General features: G+C 46.2%; 1 protein-coding gene across 1 annotated transcript; it reads right to left on the bottom strand.

The window, feature by feature from the left end:
• Positions 1-274: 274 nt before the first annotated feature.
• On the bottom strand, positions 275-13,487 carry LOC140191020 (histone H3.3A). Its single transcript, XM_072248062.1, has 4 exons — positions 13,375-13,487; positions 4,661-4,816; positions 2,688-2,841; positions 275-1,146 (listed from the first exon to the last, which is right to left on the bottom strand). The coding sequence occupies exons 2-4, from the start codon at positions 4,786-4,788 to the stop codon at positions 1,018-1,020; spliced, it is 411 nt and encodes a 136-aa protein (XP_072104163.1). The 5' UTR covers positions 4,789-4,816; positions 13,375-13,487; the 3' UTR covers positions 275-1,017.
• Between the last annotated feature and the right edge of the window lie 3,066 nt (positions 13,488-16,553).

Below are 16,553 nucleotides of genomic sequence, written 5' to 3'. Positions count from 1 at the left end.
TAAAGGCACCAGTTAATGAGTTCTGCACGGCATGAAAATCTGCTTCTATTTCTAAAGCCCCACTGTTTCACTCAAAACCATCTTTGCTTGTTCTCTGCTCATCCTTTTTGCCCTACAGGCCTTCAGCACATATGTAAGGTCATGCAGACAAATAGTGATTTATTTTCTTTACTGTGAAGTTGGTCACTAATATCTGGGATTGTTAGTAAGGAACCACTTAGGGGTGCTAAGAATACTGAAGTGTCACACTGATTTTATACAGATATGCTACACACTCTTTCAAATACTTTAATAGGAAAACCTTACCAGAAACAGAAAAGTACACACAAATATTTAAAAAGTTACTAAATACACCAAAAACATTTCTTATAAAAAGTAAAGCAAACAATGGGATCTACTTTATGAAAAATATTAAATTTTATATTTCAGATCTGATAAGAAATTTGTTTGTCCTATATATAAAAAAAATGCTGGCGCTGTTCAGAAGTCATTTTAAAGTATTTTCAAAGCTGCACTGCTGGAAACGGGGAAGGGGAGGAAAAAATCAAATTCATAAATCCACTTTAATTTCATCCTTCCAGAGAAATAAAAAAATTATGTACGCTTAAAACTAAGAATATCCACCAGGTGCCTGTGAGATTCTAGCACCTGCTCCCCAGCGCATTTAACGTCTCTAGAATTACAGTATCCCACCCCACTGATTAATGCTCCAAGGTTCAACACACACTTCTCCCCATGTCTCAACCTCTTTCTTGCCCTATTCTCCACAGTCCTTCATCCCCAGATTCCACACTCTTGTCCTCTCCAATGGTTACACTCTACCCCCCCCACCCCGAAAGAATAAAATAAGCAGCCACCGACTACTACCAGACAGGAAGATTATACCAATTTAAGTTAAACTTTCAAGATATTTTGAGGGTGGTTGAAAGTTATGATAATTTTTTTTTCAAACCAGGGAAAGTTAAATGGCAGCTCTCTCCTCATTCACTTCCCCCCACCCCAATGACAAGTGGGTGTTTAAGCACGCTCCCCACGGATGCGACGAGCAAGCTGTATATCCTTTGGCATGATTGTCACGCGCTTGGCATGTATAGCGCAGAGGTTGGTGTCTTCAAACAGTCCCACCAGATAAGCTTCACTTGCTTCCTAGAAGGGAAGAAGGAATTGGTTAGTACATAGATGCATCCAAACCACTAACAGTTTTGTAATTGTTGGAAGCAGGGGCCGAGAATTTTATTTACCATGGACACAATCCAAATCCTTAACACCTAAATCTCTCAGTGAATGGATTCCAATGGGCAATTAACTACCACTTCCATTTCTCCTATCTACTACTTCTTACTCAAGTGCAGCTTTTTCCTTACTGCTATCAGACTCTGAACTGATCACCCCTTTCACACTCCCTTCCTGGTGGTGCCGTCATGTTCTCAAACCCTTAACTTTGAATCTCTCAGTTCTGTTACTGTTACTTTAGCATTTCTTTTTTCCACTATTAAACTTACCACCATCCCATTGTTTGTGCTCATCATGTTCATGAGCAAGGAACCACTACACCCTGCTGTACAATAAACTTGAAAAGGAACTGCCTGTCAAGCAAAAAAGGCAACAGCTGGATGAGTCCAGAAACAAACAACACCTCATGAAACCAAATGATTCAGGACCTCAAGTGGCCATGGCAATAAGGAGAACTCTGGTTTGTCAACGTGATATGTTCTCAGTTATAACCTTGTTCAGAAGATAGCACTTCTGACATACAACTTTCCTGGAAAAGCCCTCACATCTGATATTATAAGGAAGGACAACCTAGACTTGCATGTCCTGGACTGAGGCTTGAACTCACTACCTCTGTGTCAAACGAGGGCACCTCCTGGCCCTGGGAATAATGTCAGACAGAGAAGATGAAGAAGAAAGCCCTTAACTCTGAGTGGAATCATCGGGACAGTGTCATGACGGCGTTTTTTTTAAGCAGGCTTTCTTATTTTCACGAGGCCGAGTTGCTAGCTTGACATTCAACCCAGCACAGGTGGAAAGCGTGTAAGGGAGCCAGCTGGATTCCAACTCAGGGGCCTTTGCTCTGAAGTCCAGCGCTGATGCCACTATGCCACCAGCTGGCTAAATGTCAGACATACTGTGTTTAAGTACAAACCGTCTTGACATATTTGCCTTCTTAACCATGGCCATAAAACCTTGAGGAGCAGATTCAGGCCAATCATGACTAATGTTTTATATCCCACAAACCCATTCTCCTACTTTGTCCCTGTAACCTTTGATTTCCTTACCAAACAAGGCCTATCAATCTCTGCCTTAAATACATCTAATGACTTGGCCTCCACAGCCCTGTGTTCCAACAAATCCCACAGCTGCACCTTAAAGGATGTCCCTTTATTCTGAGGCTGTAGGTAGTAACTTTGGCTCATCCATTACCCAAAACATCTTCACTACATCCCCTCTCTCCAGGCATTTCAGTATCAGGTAGGTTACTGTGAGATTGCTCCCACCCCCAATGCCCATCCTTCTGAGCTCCATTGAGTACAGAGCTAGAGCCATCAACCATTTCTCATAAAAATGAACCTCCTCTGGACCCTCTCCAGGGCTAGCACATCCCTCCCTCGATACGAAGCCCAAGATTGCTCACAATATTAAAAATGTGTTCTGACCAATGCTTTATACAGCCTCAGCAAATGTACCTGTAAAGCACCAATGGCTGCACTTTGGAAGCGCAAGTCAGTCTTGAAGTCCTGAGCAATTTCACGAACGAGACGCTGGAATGGAAGTTTGCGAATCAGAAGTTCAGTCGACTTCTGATAACGTCTGATTTCTCGGAGAGCCACAGTACCTGGGCTGAGAGAGAAGATTAAAGAGATGAATGTACTCAAGTGAATTTTTTTTAATGTAAAATAAAAATATCATGCACTTTTTGGCAAAAATTAATTGAAGGAATTCGATGAAGAGCCCAGTTGTGAATTGGGCGGTAGATGGGCCTGGTGCAGTGGCACAGCTGGGAAAGTCTCATGGCTCCAGTGACCTCTTTTGATCCTGATCTCCAGTGCTGCCTGCAAGTTCTCTCTGACACTGTGGGTTCTCCCAGTTCCCACACTCCTGTTCAAATTGGTGCAATAGAATATTTATTATTAATTTTTTAAAGTGCTGAGGAAAAAGGTAGTTAGACTGAGGGCTAATACAGGTAAATGGGACTACCTTGCGCCAGAATTTGGTGCAGAATATAGAACAGTACAACATAGGAAAAGACTTTTGGCCCACAATGTCTGTGTCAAGCCAAGATACCCAACTAGTCTTACCTGCCTGCACCTGATCCATATCCTCAGATTCTCTGCCCGTCCAAATGCCCCGTAAATGTCACTCTCCTGTCTTTTCCCCTGGCAGTATGTTCTGGGTACCTACTACTCTTTAAAAACCCTTCCCCTTCTCATGCTGAAGTTATGTCCTCTAATATTAGACAGTTCTGCTCGGGGTGGGGGAGAAGAGGAGGGAAAGGCTCTATTCTATCTATTGCTTCTCACTTTTATACACTTCCATCAGGTTGCCCCTTTAGCCTCCACTGCTGCAGAGAAAAACTTTGCCCAACCTCTAATCAGGCAGCATTTTGGTGAACCTCTTCTGCACACAGACAACAGAGTCAGTTTCTCTGCTGTAGAACTCTATATGACTCCATAGAAATTAAATCTTATAATGCAAAACTATCTGGCACAAAAATATTGGAAATTTCACAGTACTTTCTACCCCACTGCTTAAAACAAGATCCAGCAAGCAGTACTATGCTGATTAATATAAGCTTAATGCAGCAGGGGAAGCTTTCAGCCTCATCTGTCCCCATCTACTTCAGGCAGTTCAGCAACTCGAAGCACATTGCATTGAAGTCTGCTGGAAATGAGAGTCATAGAGTTAATATGACTGAGTATCTCTTAAACAGGAGTAGATGATCTGGCCCCCAAGAGCCCACTCTCCCATTCATCAAAATCATGGCACCTGTTTCCTACAATATCCCCACATCTCTTGAGGCTCACCCTCCTTTCCTGAATTATCCAATGAGGGAAACTGAAACTGACATATCTGTACTAGACCATCCCCACCAGTGATCTGGATGAGAGGAAGCAAGTAATATATCCAAGTTCATTGATGGTATTTGCCCAAGTGTCAGGGTGTGTGGTGAGGTGGTCAGGGAGAGGCTTTGGTGACTGGATAAGTGAACTGTAAGGATGTGGCAGATGGCATAATATTAAGCCTGCCCAGATAAAATGGAAAGCAGGGTATTCTTTTTAAATAATGACAGCCTAAAAGGTATTCAGAGAGGGTCAAGTCCCTTTGGAGGTACACCAAGCACATAGTACACTGCACAAGAGGTTGGTGAGGCTGTATATGGAATACTGTATTTGGTTTTGGTCACTCTGCTACAGGAAAGATGCCATTAAGCTGGAGAGAGAACAGAGGTATGGAGACATAGCAAATGGGACCAACTTAGATTGGAATCTCTGTCTGGCATAGACAAGCTGGCCAAAGGGGCGTTTCCTCTGTCAGATACTTGTTCTTTGCCATTTGTACAATGCCGATGTTATTCTCCAGGAACTGGGGAGGATCACCCATTAAATAATGAGCTTTCTCAAGCTCATGCCAATAATCAGACCCCAGGTTGTCCACTGACCGGTAACGGTGAGGTTTCTTCACACCACCAGTGGATGGGGCACTTTTTCGTGCTGCTTTGGTTGCCAACTGCTTCCTTGGAGCTTTACCGCCAGTGGATTTGCGAGCAGTTTGCTTGGTACGAGCCATCTTCCCTCCTCGCAATCAATCCTAGCAACTGAAGCACAAACAGAGTAGGTAAGACATTAGACAGCAGAGAGTACTGCAGGACTGGCACAGGGCAGCAGTGAAATGAGCTTAAGGGCAACAGGGTTGTTCCAACACCTTCACTACCTTAAAAGTTGCTGGTGAACACAGCAGGTCAGGCAGCATCTCTAAGAAGAGGTACAGTCGACGTTTCGGGCCGAGACCCTTCGTCAGGACTAACTGAAAGAAGAGCTAGTAAGAGATTTGAAAGTGGGAGGGGGAGGGGAGATCTGAAATGATAGGAGAAGACAGGAGGGGGAGGGATGGAGCCAAGAGCTGGGCAGGTGATTGGCAAAAGGGATATGAGAGGATCATGGGACAGGAGGCCTAGGGAGAAAGGGGGGGGGGGGGGGGAGAGCCCAGAGGATGGGCAAGGGGTATAGTGAGAGGGACAGAGGGAGAAAAAGGAGAGAGAGAGAACGAATGTGTGTATATAAATAAATAATGGATGGGGTACGAGGGGCATTAGCGGAAGTTAGAGAAGTCAATGTTCATGCCATCAGGTTGGAGGCTACCCAGATGGAATATAAGGTGTTGTTCCTCCAACCTAAGTGTGGCTTCATCTTGACAGTAGAGGAGGCTGTGGATAGACATGTCAAAATGGGAATGGAACGTGGAATTAAAATGCGTGGCCACTGGGAGATCCTGCTTTCTCTGGCAGACAGAGCATAGGTGTTCAGCAAAACGATCTCCCAGTCTGCGTCCGGTCTCGCCAATATATAGAAGGCCGCATCGGGAGCACCGGACGCAGTATATCACCCCAGCCGACTCACAGGTGAAGTGTCGCCTCACCTGGAAGGACTGTCTGGGGAGGATCTCCTAGTGGCCACACATTTTAATTCCACATCCCATTCTGATACGTCTATCCACAGCCTCCTCTACTGTAAAGATGAAGCCACACTCAGTCACCAGCAACTTTTATGTGTGTTGCTTGAAATTCCAGCATCTGCAGATTTCCTCATGTTTGCGTCTTCACTATCTTGTCCCCACAGATCTCTCCCAAAATGTAACATTCCTGGAGTTGATTGCCCTTTCCCCAAACCGGTAGTCACAAATCCAGGCAATTTAAGTACTTAGTACTCAACCATCATTAACAAGTCATAACATCAAGACAAGAAACTGCAGTTGCAGGAATAGAACAGGCCCTCCAATCTATGATATTGTGCCAGACTTAATTAAACGTCTAACTAATCTAATCCATTCTACCCACATAATGACCATTTCCCCAAATTAAAAAGCCTCCTAGACATCCCTCCACTACTGGACTACTGGTATTTGCCTCCACTACTGCCCCTGGCAGTATAGTCCAGGCACCCAACACCCTCTGTATAACTCTGAATGGAGAGGTGCTATCTGAACTGGGTCGCAGAGGGGGAGCAGCGAGAGAGGGTCTCACACAGCTCCTGCAGAGAGGTGGGAAACTTCTTCAAAGTGGGCACACATGGAAGAGGCTTTGCAGTGGAGTAATAAAATTGAGACAACTGCTGACACTGGGACAAGGAGCAACAAAATATATCTGCAGGAGGACCTCAGTGTGTCAGGCAGCTCGAACAGACAGTATTCGCAGTCCCTGTCTCTCCATTAGCACTCTGGTAGCCACCAAACTTCGTCTATGATAGTGTATAATCATTTATGCCAGAATATTCACCCTTAGCTCATGTAAGCCATAGTTAGATGAAGAAAGATTGGAATGCCAGCAACACACCAAGCAATTGCCAACTGTTTTACCTGCAAGCTGAGATGGGTATTGTCATTAGCATAGATGAGTTAGGCTGAAATTTCCATGCTGTATGGATAAGCAGCAACAGAGTACCCAGCCAAGTGGGTGGGTCAATCCCTACAGGGTCACCATCCCCTACCCCAACCTGGAGAAAGGTCATTTAGTCAATTTCTCTCCCCCTAACCAGGACACACTGCATCAACATTTTAATCCGTTCCCCGGAGAGGTGAAACTGATCTCCACGGATCCTCTTTCCACATGCGGCAGTCGGGGAGAAACACACCGCAGGGCCAAGGAATCGGAGATTTCTTCCAAAGGACACCAATGAACTGAAAGGGGATACAAGGTACCAACTGTCTCCAGGCTCTGGAAAGCTAGAGAGGGTGCAGAAAAGATGATCAACTGTTATACGGAGAGACTGGATAGGCTGAGAGTGAAGGAGAGTAGGAGCTGGCCTTCTGGAGATTAGTGGAGGGAATAGGTTTAAGGCGAGAGAGAAAAGATTTAAAGGGGACCTAAGAGGCAACTTTACACACAGATGGTGTGCCTATGTAGAATGAGCTGCTAGAGGACACAGTAACAACATTTTAAAGACACTTGGACAGGTACAATAAATGGAAAATTTGAAAGGACACTCGAAAGATTCAGAGATACGGGCTAGTGTAGCCAAATGGGATTAGCTCGGAGGGAAATATCAGCCAACACAGACAAGTTGGGCCAAACAGCCTGTTTCCATGCTGCTTGACTCATTAATCCACTGATGGGACAAGTTCAGTTCAAATCCATAGATGACTTCGCCCAATTACTTGGCCTTTAGCCAACCGTACATACCAAACTCTGATCATCTTGTTTGCTCAGAGTTAGTATGGCAGAAGTGGCAGATTGGTAGGTTTCCTGGGTTACTAGATGCTAATCCTTTTAATAACACATGCTTTTAATTCATTTTTAAAAATGTTACTCAATAATACAGTATCTTGATCAATGAACCTATGCGTAGGAGAGCACAGCAAGTTTACAAAGAGTCATCTTGCATACCAGGTGCCAAAGCTTTGGGATTTCCAATCAGAGAGTGGGTTATCTGAGTTTTATTACAACTTGACTCAGTAATCTATGACACCTCTCTGCACCGTGAGGGAAGTGAAGCAACTTACATTGTCAGAGCCATTACACAAACAGAGGCTGCTGTGATGAAGACGGGGGGGGGGGGGGGGGGGGGGGGGGGAATTCCTCAACTAGCAGTCATCTAGTTCTTGCTGCTCCCCATGCTGCTTTGGGAGCAAGTACTACAAGCACAGGAACAGCCCACCACATCTACAAAAATTAAACTGATCCCTTCCACTTACACAAAGTCCCCATCTTTACATTTCCTCCAGATTCATGTCCCTATCTAATAGCCCATTGGATTTGCCTTCACCACCACTCCTGGAAGCACATTCCAGGCACCCACCACTGTGTAAAAAAAATACATCTCCACTGAACTTACCCACCTCACAACTTAAATGCATGCTCTCTGGTATTAAACATTTCAACCTTAGCAATGCAGGGAAGAAAGGGTTTGCTGAGAGAGGGACATAGGGTGATGACGGTGATGCAGTTTACAGAGATGATGAAAGATTGTTGGGTGATGGGGGCAGCCGTCACAGAGTGTTCCTGGGTGACAGGTGACACACACACACACACACAGGTCACAGGGACGTGACGGACGGGCGACACACACACACACAGGTTACAGGGACGTGACGGACAGGCGACACACACAGGTCACAGGGACGTGACGGACGGGCAACACACACAGGTTACAGGGACGTGACGGACGGGCGACACACACACACAGGTTACAGGGACGTGACGGACAGACGACACACACACAGGTTACAGGGGCGTGACGGACAGGCGACACACACACAGGTTACAGGGACGTGACGGACGGGCGACACACACACAGGTTACAGGGACATAACAGACTGTGTTGGATGACTGAAGTGACACTGATAGGAAGGGAGGGAAGGAACTGAAAACTTAAAGTACTTTAAAATGAGGATGTAAACCAGGAGCCAAGACCTCTCACTACTGACCAAATGCACTCTGTACAACTACTCCACTGTGATCTGCACCAGGGTCACCACCCCGTCCTTTTCCTGGGGATGGCCCAGTGGCAGATTTGGTAGAGCCACTGCTTCATAGCACCAGAGACTGGGGTTCAATCCTGACCTTGGGTGCATGTCGCTGTGACCATGTGGGTTTCTCACCTGTGCCGTTTCCCTCTCACATCCCAATCAGTAGGTAGATTAACTGGCCGCCGGAATTGTAAGTGTGCGGATAAGTGGTGGTTTCTTGCGAGGGGGTGGGCAGAGAGCTGATGGGAGTGTGGAAAGAATAGGATTGTTCATAGCCAGCATTGACTTGATGGGCCCAATCCCTTCCTCTGATATCATGAGAAAGCATTTCATCTAATTTCTCAGCATTCAATTTCATCTGATCTACCTAACGTTCACCCAAGAGCTGTCTGAACAACTCAGCTAAAAGGCAGGCTCCCCAGTTAATTGGAAAGGGTGACCAAAGGCACACGCTGTCAGGGAAGTCTTGTGGTCTATCACCTGATGCCTGACACACAAATACAGAATCCGAGTGCCAATAGGAACAAGTCGGACCCAATGCAATCTGAGCCACGGACCAGGAAGTGGAGTAGAGTTTCCCTGGCATGGTGTCAACAACCTCTCCCTCGGTGTCAGCAAAACAAAGGAAATGATTCTGACTTCAGGAGGGAGGGCAGAGTCCACGCCTCTGGATGTATCCATGGTGCTGAGGTATAGATGGTTGATAGCTTCAAGTTCCTGGGTGCAAACATTGCCAATAGCCTGACCTCATCCAACCACACAGATGCCAAGGCCAAAGAAGTGCATCAGTGTCTCTCATTCCTCAGAAGACAAAGGAAATTTGCACGTCTCTGTTGACTCTCATGAGGCCCTCTGTTGGGTCAGGGCTGACCACTGACATTGACCACGAGGACGCAATGTGATACACAAGTCAGGGCAGTACGATATGGAGAACAATCTATTACCCATGCAGCAGACTCCCCCTCTCCACGCACCCGATCAATCCAAAGAATAGAGAGGCCGATACAGGGACATTGTAAGACTGCCAGTCAGCACTGAACTCAACGTAGGGCTGTCAGTAGAAACAATTCTTCCAGGCTCAGTCGCTCAGCCACACATGAAGGCTTGGTTCTCAGAAGCCACTGGAGATGCACACCACTGGGAGCATTCCATAGGTGGTGGGAGCTTGTTCCCACTACCTCCTCCGGTTATGACAACCTTAAGGAACCCTCACCAATTACTACAGACGCACCACAGAAAGCACCCTAACGAGACATATCACGGCTTGGTATGGGAACCGGTCTGCCAAGAACAGAAGAAACTGCAGAGTTGTGCACACAGCTCGGCACATCACAGAAACCAGCCCCCCACCCCCCCCGGACTCTGTCTATAACTTCCTGCTGCCTCGGTAAAGCAGCCGAGAGAATTAAAGACCTCTCCCACCCTGGGCATTCTTTCCTCACCCCTCTCTCAACGGGCAGAAGATAGAAAAGCCTGGAAGGACAGCTTCTATTCCACTGTTATGATTACTGAACAGCCCACCAGTATGATGAAATGAACTGCATCTACAATCCGGCCTCGCACCTTGTTGTCTACCTGTACTGCACTCTCTCTGAACCTGTAATAGTTCAGCACTGTTTTTTTTTACTTTTCTGAAAGGATAGCATGCTAAACAAAGTTTTTCACCGAACCTGTGACATTAATAAACCAATAATTAAGAGGGACGCAAACACGAGAAAATCTGCAGATGCTGAAAATGCAACACAAAATGCTGGTGAACGCAGCAGGCCAGGCAGGATCTATAGGAAGAGGTACAGTTGACGTTTTGGGCTGGGACCCTTCGTCAGAACTAACTGGGAGGTTAAGAGGGACTCAGCCCTTCTAACCAGGTTACCCATCTAACCTAGCCCCATTTGCTTTCAACTTATTCTTTGTTCGAATTTCCCAATGCACTTTTAATTAGAACTTTTTGATGTCAGATAAAATTCCCAGTAATTTTGCCAAGTTACAGCTGGAACTGGGGCCCTGGTGAGTTGCACTGGAGAGTGTGAAGTGTTAACCCTGAACGACTGGAGAGCACCAGTTAGAAGTAGCAACAGCGGCAAAAACTAACAAACTACAGGCGGGAGGGGAGAGCGTGAAAATAATGGATAAATTACAATGCTCAATTCACAAGCCTACACAATCTAACTTGGTCACACCACGTGTAGAACGCTGCTGGAATTGGCCTTGTGCCAATCCCTCCTGATACAATTACGTTTTGTATCAGTTTCATCATCCTCCTGTGTATCAAGATAAAGTGAAATGCCTTTGTTTGCATACTATTCAGACAGATCAATCCAGACACACGTACGCTGAAGTAGTGAAAAAGGAACAAAATAATGCAGTTACAGGGAAAGTGCAGTGGAATTAAGCAAAGTTCAAGGGCGATGACAAGACAGACTGAACAATCAAGAGTGTCGGAGAGGTCCACGTCAGAGTCTCAGAACAGCAGGACAGATGCTGTCCTTGTGCCTGGTGGTACGAACTCTCAGAGCTGTTGTGTCTCTGCCCGACAGGAGAAAGAAGCATGGCCAGGGTGGGTCAACCCAACATTATCTGTCCATTTCCCTCCAACCAGCATATGCAGTCTCCAATATCAACAAAGGTCGACTCCTCCTGCCCCCTTGCACTCCCCACCCCAGAAAGAGACGCCTCCCACGGCCAAATGGGCATTCATAATGGTGAATGTGTCAGTTGGCAGGTGTTCCCTCTCGGTATGTGGGCTGGGCCATTTCAAGAGGCCAGTCTGGCATATAGAATGTCACCTTCAGCTCAATACAAGGTTACCAGAGGCTGGTCTTCCCCCACCCCTCGCCTCTCCAGTGGTAACCACCACAGAATCTGAACAATCTTCACTTGACAGTATCTTCCACCCCCCAACTCAACAGTTGACACATCAGCAAATTCACCATTGACAACAGGAAAGCAAGTAGTCGACACTACCAGCACAATGTATGGGGTCCAATGTTACAGCAGAACTCCGATAATCCACTATCTGATAATCCAGAATTCCTGGTGGTTTACAATCCAGACCACCAGGGAACATTTGCCAACCTCTCCGCAGGCTCAGCTCACGCACGCAGTACCCTTAAAAACTTGAGCAACACACAAAGTTGCTGGTGAACGCAGCAGGCAAGGCAGCAACTCTAGGAAGAACTACAGTCAACGTTTCAGGCCGAGACCCTTCGTGAGTTTGATGTGTGTTGCTTGAATTTCCAGCATCTGCAGAATTCCTGTCGTTTACCCTTAAAAACTTGTCTGGTTCACTGGGCAATTATACCGCAGTGTAACATTTTCAATTAAACTGCAGGGGAGGTTGTGGATAAACATCCAATACTCAGAGATCTCCCAGTCTCAACATCCCACGTGTGTTGGATTACTGGAGTTTTACTGCCAGGAGGGTGTTAAAGAGAGGTCACTATCTTACAACTGAATTAGGTGACAACACGTTAATGCAGAAATTAGGTTTCAAGTATAACCTCTACCTGGGTGAGAAGTTCTCAGATATTTTGAGAAAGTTTTCCCAATTTCTGTTTATTGGATGAAAGGCATCTCCGTTAAGCCGAAAAGGCATTGAATCATTATCGTACATTTTGGGAAACGGTGCTGAACCAACTAAAATTCCACCTCCCTGTTTAGAACTATTCACTATTTTTGTTCTTTAAACTTTTGGCCATTTTTCCATTCCAACTCCCACGCAATCCGTTCCTGTTATCTGCAATAGAAAACACGGGCTACCAGTGTTGGTAATCGATAGGTGCAGGAAGTGGAGGGGACGCATCGAATGTGAACTGCATTTTTTGCACCAATCATTGAAATGGATACGAAAAAAAAACTACACCAAATACAAGTAAATACAACACATTCTCAGCCTGGTGTAGAGATGAGTGCTGTGGGAAGCGAATAGCTTGTTTAAGACTACACAAGCAGCCCAGTTTGAAACAGCAACTGATCCAACTCCCGCCTTACAATTTACATTCTGTAACAGTCTGGTCGAGTGTTACAAAATATAAAACAGATCAATTTTAATATTTGCTCACTCACCTCCCCAAAAAAAAACAAACTTAAAAACAAGAACACAGTTGTGTTGAATGAGAACTATAGAGGACACCCGTGGTTAAAATGGGCGATGCAACAAAGGAGAGAGAGCAAGCAAAGATGGTGAAGGTGACGAGGAAAACAAAGCGAAATTAAATATTCCTCTTTCGCCTCTCTGTTTTGCAACTAATGCTAAAAGTAAGCCCATATACCCTCAAGCAACACGCTTATAAACACCAATTACGGAAGTCCTTGTAAATTGACGAAACGAAATCGAAACACTTTCTGGGGTTGGAGTTGTAAACAATAATAAAAGAAAAGAGAAATAAACTAACAATAACATTAAGAGCGATCTAAATACGGCGCAGAGCGCAGAGAGGGGGTGTTTCACAGAGAGAGAGCGAAGATACAAGTGAGAAGAAACTGGAACGTTGACCCAGGAACGCGCGAGTTTCGTTACAATGTTGCTGGCACAAAATGGATACCTTAAAGTTTGTTAAAGCAGCGTTAGCCCTCACAAAGAGCAGCTACAACGTAAATACAAGGGGGCGGTAAACTGTGGAGAAAGACTGCATTGACGTGCCTGTGAAAGTTGTCGTCTGTCGAATTAATACAACACACACTGATACTCACCTATTCGCTCTTGGTTCCCCTCCGTCCGAGCCTCTTTTCGAGCAAAAACAGCAGATATTCCTCTCTCGCTGGAAAACACAATTGCAGAAAATGGCTGTCGAGGGCTTCCCAGAAGCTCCTGCGAACAACCCTCCCTCCCTCCCTCCTCTGTGCCCAGGGCACACACCCACCGGGCTGGGTGCGTTCGCAGCCCGAGTCCGAAAGGCGAGGGGCTCGCCCGGCGGGGAGAGCGGTCAGCCCCTGCTCTCTTTCCCTCGTCCCTACACTGCTGGGCTGATACACCTTCCAGCAGCGCGGCCCCGAGAAACGTCCCGGCAGCTTTGCTTTTGATGGCGTTTTAAAGAGCACGCAAAGCTCGGTTTCTTTTCACCTCTCCCCGCCATCGCCGAAGACTGTCCCGTGTTTCCACGGGCACGGGAAGCTCGTTAACCGAAAAGTGGGGATTTGACCTTCCAGGGCGATTCTAAAAGTACTCTCAGAACTGAGGAGATCCCATAGCACTATTTCTCGATGCCGTGCCGTCTCTGCGGTCCTGAGGTCAACATTTATCTCTAAATTCTGGAGATAAAAGAGATTATGGATAACTATTAGAATGTTTGTGTGAGTTTCTGTGTACAGAGCGGCTACCACATTTCCGGCATTGGTTTCAGATAGGATTCCAACTATGCAGCGCAGAGACGGGCCATTTGGCCCGTCTTATTTTTGCTGCTTGTTTGCCAATCTGCACTGGTGCTTAGGGTAGAGCTGTGAACAGCAGTTCAGCGGAGCCCTGTGTCCTGGGCCGGTCTTTCTTCGGGCTATCACAGGGCGTGGCCCATCCCATCTCCCTCTCCCAGGGAATGAGGTCTTTGGAGCTATCTTACAGCAGCCACTTTAGCTGGGACGTTGGGGGAGGCTGCAGCACTCGGGAGACCTGTGGTAGCGAGGAGGTGCGGACAGCGCCGGAGGTCAAGGTTGATTCCGGGTCGCCGGCGCTGTGAGGCAGCGGTTGCACCACTGTTTAGTTTTGGACCTTTGTTAAATCTGATGGAAAAGTTCTCTCATTACTCCCCCCTCCCGTCTGCTCAGCCTCACTCCCTGGAAATGGAGTGCTAGGCTGTCCCCTCTCTGTTTGAGCTGCACACTGTTACATTTACTCTTCAAGGTGGGAATGTTTATAGCCCATTCCTGACTGTCCTCAGACCCAGTTGATTTCTAAAAACCTGTCATCTCATCTCTTTCTTCGGTGCTGACCCTTTGCTCCCCCCCCACCCAGACGTCTTGTTCTATATCTCCCCACAAAAGGAAACATCTCCCCCCCCCCCCCCCCCGTCATATAGTCCCTCACAACTAGGAGACCCAAGTCTCCTCGGGAATTTATAACTTTCCTTTACATAGGCCCAGGAGACAGGCTGGAGCACAGCGACGGGAACTGAAATGGGAAATGAATAAGGAGGGTCTTGGAATAAGATATTTAAGTTCAATATGCAGGAAGACCAAAGTTAAACTACCTGTCAGCTGGTGGTTAGGGAGGTTTGTTTATTTATGCACAAGATTATCATTTGGAAAAGACATTAAGGCTTCGGTCAATGCAATATATCCCATAAAGCTTTTATAGAAAGCTTTTGTAGGCAAGAAGCTACAGAGAGTTCTGGACACAGCTCAGCATATCATGAAAACCAGCCTCCTCTCCATGGAATATGTCTACAATGTTCATCGCTTCTGTAAAGCAGCCAAAATAATCAAGGACCCCTCCCAGCCCAGTTACTCCCTCATCTCCCTCCCTCCCTCCCATTGGGCAGAAATAACAAAATCTGATTGCGCATACCACCAGACACTGGGACAGCTTCTACCCCGCTGTGCTAAGACTCTCACGGGGTAACTCAGTCAGGTCATGGCCCTTGCACCTCATTTGCCAGCCTGCACTGCCCTTTCCCCTTCCCCTTCACTACCTCGACACGCTGATTGGGGTGGAAGGAACGCAAACCGTATCTTGGTAGGTGTCACAATTGTAACGCCCTAGTAGAGGTTTCACTGCTGATGTTCAACAATAATAAAACCAACTTCTCGTTAGAATCATTGTACTGAAGGCAGTTGTTCAGCCCAATGTGCCTACATTGTTCTAAAGTGCCACTTCCCAGTTTTCAGTCTACAACCCACATCGTCACGGCTCATCCAAGGAAATTCCTAGAAAACAATTTTCCAGAAAGCAAATCTACTCTGTCAAAGTACATTTTACATTTGCTTACATTTTACCCCATGTAAATTCTGTAAGAGTGAATTTTATTCTGTATTTCAAATTATTGGGTAGTGATTTGTGAATTTTGTAAGTGCAAATTTTCATAACCTGAACAGCCATACTCCACCTTGCTCAGCTTTCTACTCTGGGACAGTATGGTGGTGCATCTGGTAGAGTGCTGCCTCACACCTCCAGACACCTGGGTCTAATCTTTTATTCCATCCAGGCATCCTGTCCCTTTCTCTGAAGCTTAAAGTCTCTTTTACAGTTCCAACAAGTTACCTTTCTCTCTCCATGCATGTTGCTTTTTTCCAGCACTTGCTGTTATTTTGTTTTTTTCCCCCTTTCTCCCTGTTCCTTACTTTATCCCTCTAAATTGCATAAACTATGTATTTATCTTCAACCTCTACTGTTTGTAGAACATTAACCCTCGTCATAGATGCTGGCTAAGATCATTTTCCAATTCCTTTTTATTTCATTCATCTTTACAGCATTGAAAGATGTTGGTATATTTCGTATGAATGCAAAACAAACCATATTTACTAACTTTGCTTCATACAGTATCAGACTAGCAATATGTCTAAAATGCAGAAAGCATCTACTGCTTGAATACAACATTTCCTTGCTTTTATTTCTATTTTCCAGTACTAGCTTTGTGTTACTGTGTAAGTTTGGAACAAGTTCCCACTCCCTTTGCAACAAACCAAGCTCATCTCCCCACCGCGCGGGAAATAAAGCTTTTCCCGCGCAATGTCACCCGTGTCACGTGACGCGTTATTCCGCGACGTCATGTGAACGACGTCAGCGGTGTGCATCAATGTCCGATCAGACCCTGCACAGTTCCACGCCAATTGCCGTGTGTACACATGCGCATTCGCTTTCCCAGCCGCCGCCTTGCGCTGTCGGCTCTCGAACGTCACTGGGCAGGTGCGCCTGCGCCGTTGACGTCTCCACCGTCATC

This window comes from Mobula birostris, chromosome 2 (genome assembly GCF_030028105.1).
Source record: "Mobula birostris isolate sMobBir1 chromosome 2, sMobBir1.hap1, whole genome shotgun sequence".
In the NCBI taxonomy this organism is placed as follows: domain Eukaryota; kingdom Metazoa; phylum Chordata; class Chondrichthyes; order Myliobatiformes; family Myliobatidae; genus Mobula; species Mobula birostris.
The sequence above is the reverse complement of the archived record's forward strand: the minus strand, read 5'-3'. Positions and strand labels throughout refer to the sequence as shown.

Excerpts from the sequence above, each read along its gene's own strand:
- LOC140191020 (XM_072248062.1), bottom strand. The coding sequence starts at position 4,788 with ATGGCTCGTACCAAGCAAACTGCTCGCAAATCCACTGGCGGTAAAGCT. Across the intron at positions 2,842-4,660 it reads AAGAAACCTCACCGTTACCG|CCCAGGTACTGTGGCTCTCC; the intron begins GTCAGTGGACAA and ends CTTCTCTCTCAG. Across the intron at positions 1,147-2,687 it reads CAGCCATTGGTGCTTTACAG|GAAGCAAGTGAAGCTTATCT; the intron begins GTACATTTGCTG and ends CTTCCCTTCTAG.